We start from the raw sequence: 13616 nt of genomic DNA, 5'->3' as shown, positions 1-13616 counted from the left end.
ATTATGGAAGTAAGCTTCCATCCAGACTATAAGCACCTCAGAATAGAGTAGGTCCTCTCTTCCTTCGTTACTGTATGTCTCATAATACATGGCATGATGCCCAGCTGACAATGGAAAGAGTATTACTGAATACAGTCCACTTAGTTAATATTGATAAAGGATCTTACTTGATGACCCATGATGCAATGATATATAACATCACCAATGACCTCACTGACCAACCAGTAAGAGGCCTGTGATATTAAATTACAAGACAGCAACACTCATAAGAAAGTTAAATCAAGAGGATGTTCAATTAAGCTCAGCATTTGACTCCTTAACACCTGAGTAGGATGTCTAAATATGAGGTAAAAAATGTGGGAAACCTGGGACTAGAGAGATAGCTCAGCAGTTAAGGTACTTTGCCTGCAAAGCCTAACAACCCAGGATCAATTCCCCACATAAGGCCAGATGGACAAAGGGGCCCATGCATCTGAAGCATGTTTGCAGTGGCAGGAAGCCCTAGGGCATCCATACTCACTCTGTCTCTCTGCCTCTTCCCGTCTGTCTCTCTCAAAGAAACAAAAATACTTTTTAGAAAAATTTGGGAAATTTAGAACTTTTTTCCAAAAACAAAATCAAGCTTCTAGATTAATCCAGCAAAGTCCATTTAGTTATAGAACAATTGACTTAAAAGCACAAACAACACACTTTCAACTATATTCTCTGAATAATGTACTTATAACATTTCACATTCCAATGTAACCAAAGAGGCAATCATGTAAGCATAATCATCTCCCAGTATCAGAGGTTGGGTCCCAGGATCCCTGTGGATACCAAAATCCAAGAATGTTCCAGGCTGTTATGTAAGATTATATACATAAATCCTCCTGTATATTTAAGTCATGTCTAGATTGCTTATAATACCTAATACAACACATACCGTATAAACCACTTGTTGCATTGTTTAAGGATCTAAGATAACAGTACTTGGGAGGCAGAGACAGGTAGATACCAGGAGTAAGTTGGTTAGCTAGACTAACTACATCAGTGAACTCTGGTTCAGTGAATGATGTGCGGAGCGACTGTGGAAGACATACAACATCAATCTTGGTCCTCACACACACAAGCATCCACACAAACACATGATCACATGCACATGTAAAAAGCCCTCTGCAAATAGTAACACTAAATTGTGCTTACATCCAAGAATCAATTATACACAGACAACAAAAACAAAAACAAGTGGCGACAGCAAAGGGTCCACACTGCATAAACTTATGACAAAAACTGCCACTGAATCTGCTTAAATTTGTCTGGAACTGTCAACTCACAAAAAGACATAGACGAGAACATAGCTAACTTTCCCAGTTTCATATTAGGATTTAACCATAATAACATGTAATATCCTATTTTTAAAAATATTTATTTATTTGACAGAGAAACAGGGAGAGAAAGAGAATGGGCGTGCCAGGGTGTCCAGAAACTGCAAATGAACTCCAGACGTGTGTGCCCCCTTGTGCATCTTGCTAATGTGGGTTCTGGGGAATCGAACCTGGGTCCTTTGACTTTGCAGGCAAACAACTTAACTGCTAAGCCATACCTCCAGCCCATAACACCCTATTTTAAAGAATATGTCAGAAAAGGTAGGTAATTTTTGCAACATCTCCCAAAATGTTCAACCAAATTCTAAGAGCACAGCAGCATCAGTTCCTAGAATTTATGTTTAAACTCCTTTTCACTGACATTTTTAGATCCAAAAGGTACCTAAGGTAACCCTTTGTTTTACAAAACAGGAAACAGACCAGGTGGTTTACCAAAGACTACAAAACTAGTTAAAAGAATGCAAGAGCCCATGAATCCTACTGTACACCAAATCACCAAGATACCTGATATTGAGAAATTACTTTATAATTAAGAAGCCTAATGTTAACACTGAGTTATATACTATGGCTATATACTTATCTACTCTGATCCACAAAACATTTTTTTGTTCGTTTGATTTTCAAGGTAGTTTCACTCTAGCCCAGACTGACCTGGAATTAGTATCAGGGTGGCCTCAAACTCATGGCAATCCTCCTACCTTTGCCTCACAAGACAAGTGCTAGGATTAAAGGCATGCGCCACTATACCCGGCTTTACAAAAACGAGGTTTTGTTACTGTTGTTGTTTCCAAGTTAGGGTTTCACTCTAGTCCAGGCTGACCTGAAATTCACTTTAGTCTCAGTCTCTGCCTCCCCAGTGCTGGGATTAAAGGTGTGCACCATCACACCCAGCTTTACAAACTGAGTTTTTAACTAGAAATCCAGCCATTAATAGTTCTTCCATGAATACAAGTGAAGACCATATTCCTAGGCTAAGTCACCCTGCCTAGTCCTCAGTTTCCTCATGTGTTTAAAATAACTGATTCTCTCGAACCTTCCTGTTATAAGTGCGTATTTGTATTCTCTCAAAAACTTGTTACACTCGCCGGGTGTGGTGGCGCACGCCTTTAATCCCAGCACTCGGGAGGCAGAGGTGGGAGGATCGCTGTGAGTTCGAGGCCAGCCTGAGACTACATAGTGAGTTCCAGGTCAGCCTGGGCTAGAGTGAGACCCTACCTTGAAAAACCAAAAAATAAAAGTAAAAATAAATTAAAAAAAAAAAAGCTTTAATTCTCAAAAATTAAAAAAAAAAAAACAAAAAACTTGTAACAGTAAGTAGTGGTATTAAGGAAGTAGGGACTACAGGAGGTAAACAAGAAAGTGAACCCTCATAAAATAGCTTAGTGAAGGGATGTAACCCTGCTTGGCCTCCCCTTCAGGGCATGCAGCATCTAAGCCAAGAGCAAGCTGCCTTCACCAGAAAATGGAACCTGCAATTGCCCTGGGTCATGGCTTTCCCAGCTCCAGAAATGTGACAGTGTAAATGTCTATTCTTTATAAACTGTACAGCCTGTGATACACAATCACAGCTACCAAGTCCCACTTAGGTTAGAAGCAAACAGATGACAATGAATTTGGCTTTTAACATTCATTTAAAAATATACTTCACTTACCAAACATATATCTGCACTTACCAAGAGAGACATCAACTTGAAGTCTCTAATCCTTGTGCACTAAAGTCACTTTACTATTTGTGATTTTGGTATTTTCTGAAAAATTTCTAAATAAAGTACTTAAGAACATGTTACTTTCAAGGAGTGCCTTTTTTCTAAATACACAGTTAAAATGTACTACACTGTGCTTGTGTACTGCATGAACCTCAGAGTCCCTGGCTATCTGCAGCCAAAAATTTTAAATAGCCTTTAGAATAGCTCTTCCAATATGTTCCTATTAAAAAAGTACATCTGCCTGGCATGTGGCACACGCCTTTAATCTCAGCACTCGGGAGGCAAAGGTAAGAGGATAGCCATGAGTTCGAGGCCACCCTGAGACTACATAGTGAACCAGGTCAGCCTGGGCTAGAGTGAGGCCCTACCTCAAATAACCAAAAAACAGAAAAAGAAGAAAAAGGTACATTATTTTAGAATCTACAAAATTTTAGAATTTTTAGCAACACCAAGTAGCTTGTGTAGTGTAATGGAAAATGCATGGACTCTGAATCAAACACAAATGGATGTGTATCTCAGTCCACCCTTTTCTATTATATACTTACCGGGTCTCTCGGAGCCTAGCTAGATTTAAAACAGGAATGATAACGTCTTGGGTGCTGGACAGATGGCTCAGCAGTTAAAGTGCTTGTCTACACATGCATAACGATCAGGTTCGATTCCCCAGTACCCATGTAAAGGCAGATGCCCGGGCATACCCATTCATATGCTCTCTCTTTGCAAATGAGTAATTTCTTTAAAATGGGTAAACTGAGTATTTTGAGAATTTGAGATTATTCAAAACCAAAAACAGAAGACAGCACAAAGATTGCTTATTTTATAAAGCAACATCTCTTTATTGGAGGTAGAGATAAAGAAAGGAAAAAAGCATCAGACAGTATGCTAAAGAATTTCTCCTGATGATGATGGATTGCTTTTACAGAGAAATATTTCTAGGAAATCTTGTATCTTCCCCTTTGAAGTTTTTTTTTTTTTTTTTTTTTTAAATTGTTGGTTTTTCAAGGTAGGTTCTCACCCTAGCCCAGGCTCTCCTGGAATTCACTCTGTAGTCTCAGGGTGGCCTTGCACGCATGGCAATCCTCCTATCTCGGCCTCCTGGATACTGGGATTAAAAGCCTGTGCCACAATGCTCAGCTTCCTTTTAAGTTTTTATTCACTTGCTTAGGGTAACATTTATCACTGAAGTTAGGTCCACTCCCTTCTCTGAGACTGTAAATCTTTTTTTCATTTATTTATTTATTAAGAAAAAATAGGAAGACAGAGACAGAATGGATGCACCAAGGCCTCTAACCACTGCAAACTAACTACAGAAGCATACAGCACCTTTTGCATCTGGTTTTACATGGGTACTGGGGCTTTGCAGGCAAGCACCTTAGCCATGGAGCCGTTTCTCTGGCCCTTGAGTATTTTTTTCTGTTTTTAAATATTTATTTGAGAGAGAGAATGAAAGAGGAAAACAGATAGCATGACAGTAAATCAAAAATGGATGGAATTACAATGTCATACTTAATGGCATTTCAAACTTTAAATGTGAATTTTAAAAAATTAAAAGGAATGATTTCTCAAAGAAAAACCTCTGGGTTAGGAATGCAGGCCATCCACAGGGTTCCTTCTTTTAGTCATTTTTAAGGCAATTGGTTAATGCACATAGTGAATTCCAGGTCAGCCTGGGCTAGAGTGAGACCCTACCTCAGAAAACAAAAACAAACAAAAATATATGGTTCACAGAATCTCCCATCAAGGTAACACAACTCTAAATGGTCAGGGAGGCAACACTGAAGACGCACATTCTGCTCCTCCCAGGCATCTCTGGTACCAGAGTCCGTCCAAGATTCTCTGGAAAAGTCTCCATGTGACTGTCCTACAAGAAACACGCAATATTTTTAGTTGAAAATGCCAGCTTTGCAGGCGGGTTTTTGTTGTTCAGATTTTTAAAGAACTAAGTAGAGCTGGGGAGATGGCTCAGTCAGAAAAGTGCTTGCCTTGCAAGCAAGAGGACCCAGCTTTGATCACCAGAACCCAAACTAAAAAAAGCCCAGCACGGTGACATGCACTTGTAATCCCAGGGCTTGGGAGGCAGAGGCAGGTAGGTGGATCTCTGGAATCTGCTGGCCAATCAGCCTAGCTTACTGGTGAGTTCCAGGCCAGTCAGAGACCCTAACTCAAAATAACTGTTAGTACCTGAAGAGCAACACCCAAGGTTGTCCTTTGGCCTTTGCATGAGAAGCTGCATGCATATGCACATAAAATATCTAGGTTATACCAGTATTTACTAGAAAATTTGTATTTCATTTAATCATTACAATTATTTTATGAAAAACTAATACAGCTCCCGCTCTTTTAAGATTAAAAAAAAAACAAAACCCTAAACAGTACTATATTGTTTCATTCACTGAATATGGCCTACTATATGTTGAATACTAATACACCTGAACTGCTGAAAAGTAATACAAAAGACCTGCTGCCTCCTCTAAAAGAAATTATGTTCTTAAAAAGGAGCTCTAGACCACTTTATGAAGAATCTTGACTATGAAAGAGAAAGGAGATAGTGATCGTGATGGAAAGATAAGACCAGGGGGAAAAGTGAAGAGTAACGATGCACATTAAGATACATATATGAAAGGCATGATCACTGAACAAGTTTACCTACTGACATAGGTTTTTTCAGTGAGGCGGTAGTTAAGGTTCCTTAAGAGAAGGAATGCTCAATAAACAGCCTAAGACCAGTAATTAAAATTTGGTGGTGCTCAGCAGGAAAGGTGAGAGGAGGCTTACTAAGCTGTACATACACTCACACAAGCACACAAACACACACATACACCCAAAGCACTGTGTGTCCAGCTAAGTTAGACACCACTGTCATACAATTTTCTACTGGGCCATATAATAGCCTAGAAAACTTGAGCCATGACAGCAGAGATGGTCGAATTATCTAGATGCTTTCTGTGACACTGTGGCCTAGCTCTGGGAAGAAAGGAAACATGGGGCAAGTTGTGTAGCCCAGGAGGCAGTGATAACACCATAGCTTGGGAGAGTGAAAAGGGTCCTCTGGAAATCCATAAGCCTGTCCTGAGAAGAAAAGCAGCAATGAGTAACAATAACTAAGCAAAAGTTTACATTTATCTACAATGTTTGATACATTTCAGCTACTTCTCTAAAAGCTTTCCAGATCTTGACTCCATCTTTGGAACAGTTTTGTAAGGTAGGCACTATCATTTTCTTCTTTTACAAAAGAGGGGCTAGCCAGAAGTAATTTGCTCAAAGTCCTATATAAATGGAGAAGCCATGACAGATGTAATTGGGAGTTTTAAAGATTTCCAGAATGGTTGAACAAGACACTCCTAGACAGGGTGAAGATCATTACAATTCACAAGAAGCTAGAGCCATGGTTATTGCTGTGGGTGAATGCTTGACTCATAGCACGAATACTAATCAACACTTTTAAGTTCAGCAAGTAAGTGCCTCTTCCCACATGCAATGGATCTGGACCTGAAGAAGGATCTGAGAGTGAACATAACTAGGTAACAAGGGGTACCACAGAGAGGAGAATAACTTCCAAGAGGCTGAGAAAAAAAAAAAAATGATGGGAAATAAACAGCACCTGGGCCCCAAGACATAAGGACTATGAAGAAAATAGGAGCCTCCGTTTAAGAAGGTAAGTCTCTATTCTCAGATGGAGAGGAAGCAGAGAGAATTCTGAGGACAGAGAGTATAAAGGAGAGAAAAGATCTGCAGTGGACACAGCAATCAGACTGTATAGTGAACAACAGAGGAAGAGAGTAGATGAAAGGAATGTTAAGGTACAGAAAATGAAATGCGGAGTTCTGCTACTGCTGGTCTAGTTGGGAGGTTAAATCTTCAGATGGGGAATGTACAGTGCACATCCACCACCACACCTTTATTTTCAAGGCATTACTGTGTGAGAGAACATGGAGACTACCTTTCTAAAAGTTCATTAATGACATACTACTCTATCTAAGGCTCACAGACTCAAACACTTCAAAGCACCATTTGCACTCAACTAGCCAACTGCTATGTGTTAGAACTAGCTTCACAATCAATCATTCGCTAATCACCCACACCAAGCGCTAACTGTTCTCCAGTTGGAAAAGGTCTTGCTTTAAATACTGAGGAAAAGCCATCAAGTTCAGAAGTGATACCCCCCAAAAAAGAGGGGGAGAAAATAATCAGACTCTTTTGTAGCCACACACAAAGCCAGTAGTATTTTTCTGCAGAACCCTAGAGGTACCAAAGCCTTTTAGACTTAAGTGTTCTGGAGTGTTTCATAAAATGCTTGAAAATACTAAGTTCTAGAGTTTATACAAAACAGGTAGGGTGGGCAACATCACTAAAATAAGTACCCAGTATTTCAATGTAACTCTCTATGAAAACACTCCAATTTTCTTATTTAAATTTTGACAATCACAACATGGGCATACCTGTAGCTGTGTACCAAGCAGCTTTTAAAGCCTTATTTGCTTTCTAAGCAACAACCTGGTAAGGTAAGTCCTTTCTGTTCTCATTTTACAGAGAACACTGAGGTTAGAGGAGGATAGGACCTCCTTAAGACCAGACTACAAAGAAGTGGGTCTAGGGTTCTGAACCATTACTTCCTATCTCCCTATGACCTCACTTTGTAGGTGTACCCCTAACATATCTATTGGATACTTAACTACAAAAACCAAGTGAAAATTCCCTGTGGTCTCTCCATAGATTCATTCTTATAGTCAAGAAATGCTAATATACTATTTTTAAAGATTTATTTTCACTAATTTCTTAGAGACAGAGAAAGGGGGAGAGGAAAAAAAGGGCACTGTCAGGGCCTCTAGCCACTGCAAATGAAATCCAGACACATGCACCACCATGCGTATCTAGCTTACGTGGGATGTCAAGAATCGAACCTGGGTCCTTTGAAATGCCTTAACCACTTAACATCTCTCCAGCTCAAAAGTACTATTTTTTTCACTATGAAACTAAAGATATATTTGGCAAAGATCTCTCAAGTTCAAATGACACAACCTTAAGAGGTGTAATTCCAATCAGCACATTCCTTATTCAAGAGGGCCTTACTGGGCTACAATCAAAGTTCTGCTATTTGCACACAGAACAGCCTTGATTCTACTTAGCTCAAGATTCCATAATTGAAGACAGGCTCAAGTACTTAAGTTGAAGTTGCATTCTGTATGAGAGAGAAAAATACAGGCTCCAATAAAAATACTAGACTGTAGGGAAATGGTTAAATAAATTTGAACTGTAAAGTACCAGAGTCACTGAATCATGTTTATAAGAATATTTAACATGGAACTCTATATACTGTAAAACTATTACTAAAGCGGCAATTTAATGGTACTGGAGATGGCTCAGTGATGAAGGCACTTGCTTACAAAGCCTAAGAACCAGAGTTCAATTACCCAGTACCCATGTTAAGCCAGATGTACAAAGTGGCACATGTATGTAGAATTTGTCTGCAGTGGCTGAGGGCCCTGACATATCCATTCTCTCTCACTCTGTCCTTCTGTCAAATAAATTAATATTTTTTAAAAGGCAATATAAGGGCTGGGGAGATGGCTCAGTGGTTAAAGGCGCTTTCTTTCAAAGTCTGACTTCCCGGGTTGGATTCCCCAGTACTCACATAAAGTCAGATACCTAAGGTGGAGTTTTTTGCATCAGCAAGAGGTCCTGGCATGCCCACACTCACTTTTTCTGTCTGTGTCAGAAAGTTAGACAAGTCTAACAAAAGTGCCAAAGACCCTCCTGAGAATCTGGAATGAAAGTAACAGAGGGAAGGAAGGCTTGCTTCTTTTTCTAGTCATAATTCTACGTTCTTCCTGGACTGGACAAATGTCACTACTTGGCTACATTTAACAGATGAATGATGTATGAGCAAATAAAGTTTTCTCTAGTTTGTAATTAACATACTATACATAAAAGGTCAGATTTTCACATTATAGACTGTATTATTAGGTTTAAACTTAAATACAGGTAGTAATATTTTCCAGATTCTTCTGAGCTGCTACCTAAAAAAATAATAATAACAACTTTCTCAATTATGACTTCATGCTCATTTTTTCCTTTTAATCTCTGAAGTCAAAGAGGTACTACCAGCTATAAATACAGTTGCTGTCCTGAAACTGTTAAGCAAAAAGAAATCAGTCTAAGTGTTAAGCAACACTTTAATGAATCTGTTACACCTTACTCCGTAATTTCTCTGTAAGAAAATAACACAGAGGATGAAAAACAAATTTATAGATAATTCCTAGCTCTGTATTTCAAGTTTTAGATTTCAATACTATTATTCAGCTCTTTCTATATACAGTCCAGGTAGCCCTATACAACAATTACCTTCCTGAAGAAAAAGTAACCTTTTATGAAGATCAACCCTATTCCAAATCTGGCAAATACTACTAAAGCTAGACATAAGAGAAAAGAAGAAACACGACTGTCTCTTTGTCCTTATCCCCTCATGGTCTAAAGTATATCACAAAAAGATGGTCAAACTATCTCTTTCACTAATGCCAATCATTTGGTAGGTACTCCCTAAACATAACTGGACATCCACTACTGACTATGATACACAGGTGGTATTCATATAGAATTATGGAGTGGACAATTCATCCAAAGATGCTTCCTTGTCATAACTGAGCACCATTCATAAACTAGTAGCTGATTATTTCCAAAGACCTCACAGTAGCAGTCCTAAGAACTGGGTCACATTCTAGAGAGTTTAAGAAAACCCTAAATGAAGCCAAGAAAGGCAAATGAGAGAAGACAGCACTTTCATTCAAAAATGAAACCCTCCAGTTCCAACAAGCTTGCAAAGACCATGTTAACAAAAACATGGACAAGATAGCAAGGAATAGCTTTACAGAGAGGAGTACAGTTACCTGACAGCAATTAATCCTACAGAGTGGAAAACTCAGGAGCTATTACACTTGGCAACAGCAAGGAAGAGATTTCTTGCAGAAGAATTATTTGGTCCAAATCTAAATAATGTTAGCCTAGCTGTTAGTTTATGTACAAAAATCTTTAAAAATATTATGAACAAAAGGCTGTAAAATGAGATATTTTATGCAAAGCAGGAAAGCCACAAATTAGAATCAATTTTTTCCTATCAACAGCTTATAAGTAAAGAAATTATTTTATATCTTAAAAAATTAATTTCTGTACATGTACTTAAAAATGTCAACTTTATTGAACTGTAGGCTGTTTACTCCTACTTAAAGAGAATCTGAGTCTTCTTATGAGACTGTTGTCTGAAGCATTCTCACATTTAAAGTATCCTATAACTTAACACTATTTTGCCATGAAAACGAAACAATTCTAAAACATAGTCCGTATCTTTTGCACATCATTTTGCTAAATAATCTGAAATGAACTGAACATTTTGGCTAAACTCACTTTCCAATAAATTACAGTAACTATATGCCCAATGGTAATATATACATTTGTATACCTATGTTTATGACTTCTAGCTAGCAATCCCTGCAGACAGTAGTTATACAAAGATCACAACCTGGAAATTTTGAGTCTGTAAAGGACTATCTGAGTATATAAAGACTTAACATGCAAAAGAAGAATCAGTGAAGTATCATCACAGAGGCATAGCTATCCCTTAATGATGGCTCAAAGAACTATAACTTTTAAAATTTTATTTATTGGAGGAAAGAAAGGCAGAGAAAGAGAAAGAATGAATGGGCATGCCAGGTCCTCTAGCCACTATAAACAAACTCCAGATCCATGTGCCACCCCGTGCATCTGGCTTACCTGGGTATTGGGCAATCAAACCTGGGTCCTAAGGCTTCACAGGCAAGCGCCTTAACCATTAAGCCATCTCCCCAGCCCTATAACTTAAATTTTATTGAGAATATAATGGCTACTTCCAATGGGAATTACTTGTGAATGTTATTAATACCTATGAAATGAAAATCCAGAAAACTCAGTTTCAACACAATGTGTTAACCCATCACACAGTAATACTTTTCAGCTAATGGTATGATAATATTCTCCCCAACTAGTAGCTCCAGAAACTAGAGAGGTCTTTTCCTTTTCAGCTATACTGACAAATCCTAAACCCCTAGGAAGAGTGTCTGGCTCACAGTACTCAGTATTTCTTGACCCAACAAAGAAGAAAGTAGGTAAGTAGGGAATATAGAGATCAAAGACTTGATCTCACACAGAGGTAGAACTGGTTCCTCTGAATAATATTAGCATAAGTGAGTTGCTGTTGAATACAAGCTATTCCATATCTTAGCAAACAAACAAACAAAACAACCAAAAACGACTTCAAGAAGGAGCAGTGTACTAGAACAAAAATTTCCTAGAAAACCTAACAGGTCAGACTGCTGACTTCAAAAACTTTGGAATGACTCTGAATTCTGCTAAGAAAGAGATTTAATAGTCACCTGGATGGTTGATTCAGTGGGGAAATTAACATTACTCATAAATTCATAAACCTTGCTCTTTGCCCAGGTATAAAGGAAAATATGCTAGTGAATATTTATTAGTGCTTTTGCCCAACATTTCTCACTTTCTGATGTAGTTTCTCACATTTATTTAGAAAAAAAATCCTGCATTTAGTCCCTTTAACTGGCATCAAAATACTTAATTCTCCTAAGTACAGCCTATTTACATTAAGCCTATTTATCTACATAAAGTCTTAAGTTTGTACACACTGACATTAGTATGTTCCTTGTAATGTTGCACCAGGTGTATACTTCGCTTTTAAATGTTAAGAACCCATAGGTGCACACGTTCTCCAGGATAAAGTGACTTCCTCAACTGGGACAATCATACGAAGACTTTCCCCACCGTAATAAGCACTTCAGTAACAACGTACTTTAAACGTGATTACAAAACCCCTTTCCACTGAACACTTATGAGTCCAAGAGGGAAAAATAAGAGCTTTCGCTGGTGGTGGTTCTAAAAATTTGCTCAATTGCTCTATTTGCTTTATACCTGTTACTGTAGAGTCAAGAGCAAGTATGTCCAGTTTCTCTCTTACAACAGTGCGCTTTAATTGCTTGCCATAGGCAATCACAATCAGGTACGACTTCCAAAGTTTACTCCATAAACCAAGCACCGCAAGTGTGTTATGACTCAATGTAATAACAAAAAGAAAAGTTTCCGAATAAAATACGTTTGCTGTCGATAAACTGACAAGGTACAACCAGTCTGCGTGGTGACTACACTCCTTTTTTGGCTTCTTTCAAGAAATGGAAAGCCAATGGTCCAAATGGTCCTGTATTGCTTCCCCCGGACCCACCTAGGGGTGGCGAGGCAAAGCCCTAGCAAGAGTTGCTAAAGTGTATTAAGAGGCGGGGGTGTGGGAGGGGGGTGAAAGACGCTATAAATACGCTCCACGTTATTAGGATATTCGTGCTGAGCATTTCGTGGAAACACTGTCAGTGTGCCGGAGATCAGGCTGATGGCAAAACCCTTCCTTCCCGACGAGGGGGACAGTCCTTCTGCATCGCCCCCCAGAGCCTGGCTGGGTCGTGTTTTCAACCGCAGCGAAAAGTTCACACACACGCCCCACGCACGCACGCAGACTCGGGCAGCGCGCATCCCTGCGGGGCTGGAGTCCCGGAGCCGGGCGGGAAGAGGCGGCTGGGGGAGCGGGCACCGCAGCCCCGCGGCGTGGCGGCGCGCGGGCACCGGCCCGAGGCTGGGCGCGGGGAACGGCCCGGGGAGGACGGCCGCGCCGCCCCGTTGCCGGGAAGGCTCGCGCCGGGCCACCGGCGGGCGTGGGGGGAGGGGAGGCCGGCCTGCGGCCTGTTGGGGGGGAGATGAGCCCCGGCCTCGCGTGCGGCGCCCGGCCGGGTCCCCGGCCCCGGGGTCCCGGGCGCCGAGGAAGAGACTCACCGGAAAGGCCCGGATCCGCATCTTGGTGTCCTTCCGGCTGCCCGTGCCTTTGCTCAGATTCGACATGGTGCTCGTCCCCTCCCCGGCGGCGGCTTCGGGTCGCACTCCGAGGCGCCGGTGTCACATTTAAGGCTGGCGGGCGGGCGGGCAGCGGGCGGGCTCGGGGCTCGGCTGGGGGCGGCGGCGGCGGCCCCCCGGGCTGGGCAGGGAGCGGGCCGGCCCCTGGGCGGCCGCGGCGGCGGGGGGCGGCGGCTCGGGCTCGGGCTCGGCCGGGGGCTGCGCTGGCGCGGCGGCTCCGCGGGCTTCTCCCCTCGCGCCGGGTTCGGCTCCCTTTATCGCGCTCCTGCGCGATGGCGGCGGCGGCGGCGACGGACAAACATCTCACTGCGCAGGCCGAACGTCGTCCTCCTCCTCCTTCTCCTCCTCCGCCTCAGCGAGACGAGATCCGGCCCAGAGGGTGGAGGGGGGAGGAGGGAGCAGGGAGGGAGGGAGGGAGGGAGGGAGGAGAGCCCGGAGAGCGGGCAGGCTGGGCGGGGGGAGGGGGCGGGGGGGGCGGGCGGCCGCGACGGGAGGGCCGCCGCTCCAGATCTCGCGAGAAGAGGCGGGGGGCGGAGCGAAGGCCGGGAGCGGGAGGGCGCAGCGTGGAGGGAGCTGGGAGTTGCGGAAGTGGGCGGGGCCAGCGCGG

General features: G+C 41.8%; 1 protein-coding gene across 1 annotated transcript in view; it reads right to left on the bottom strand.

Moving 5' to 3' along the window:
- The window catches only part of Cul3 (cullin 3), a 98098-nt gene extending 85013 nt beyond the window's left edge, over positions 1-13085 (bottom strand). The window contains exon 1 of the mRNA XM_045146944.1: positions 12932-13085. Coding sequence (XP_045002879.1) covers positions 12932-12997 — 66 coding nt within the window. The 5' untranslated portion in view covers positions 12998-13085. The remainder of the gene's footprint in view (positions 1-12931) is intronic.
- Positions 13086-13616: the final 531 nt, after the last annotated feature.

Source organism: Jaculus jaculus, chromosome 4, assembly GCF_020740685.1.
Source record: "Jaculus jaculus isolate mJacJac1 chromosome 4, mJacJac1.mat.Y.cur, whole genome shotgun sequence".
NCBI lineage: Eukaryota > Metazoa > Chordata > Mammalia > Rodentia > Dipodidae > Jaculus > Jaculus jaculus.
This window is presented reverse-complemented; position numbering and strand designations above follow the sequence as displayed.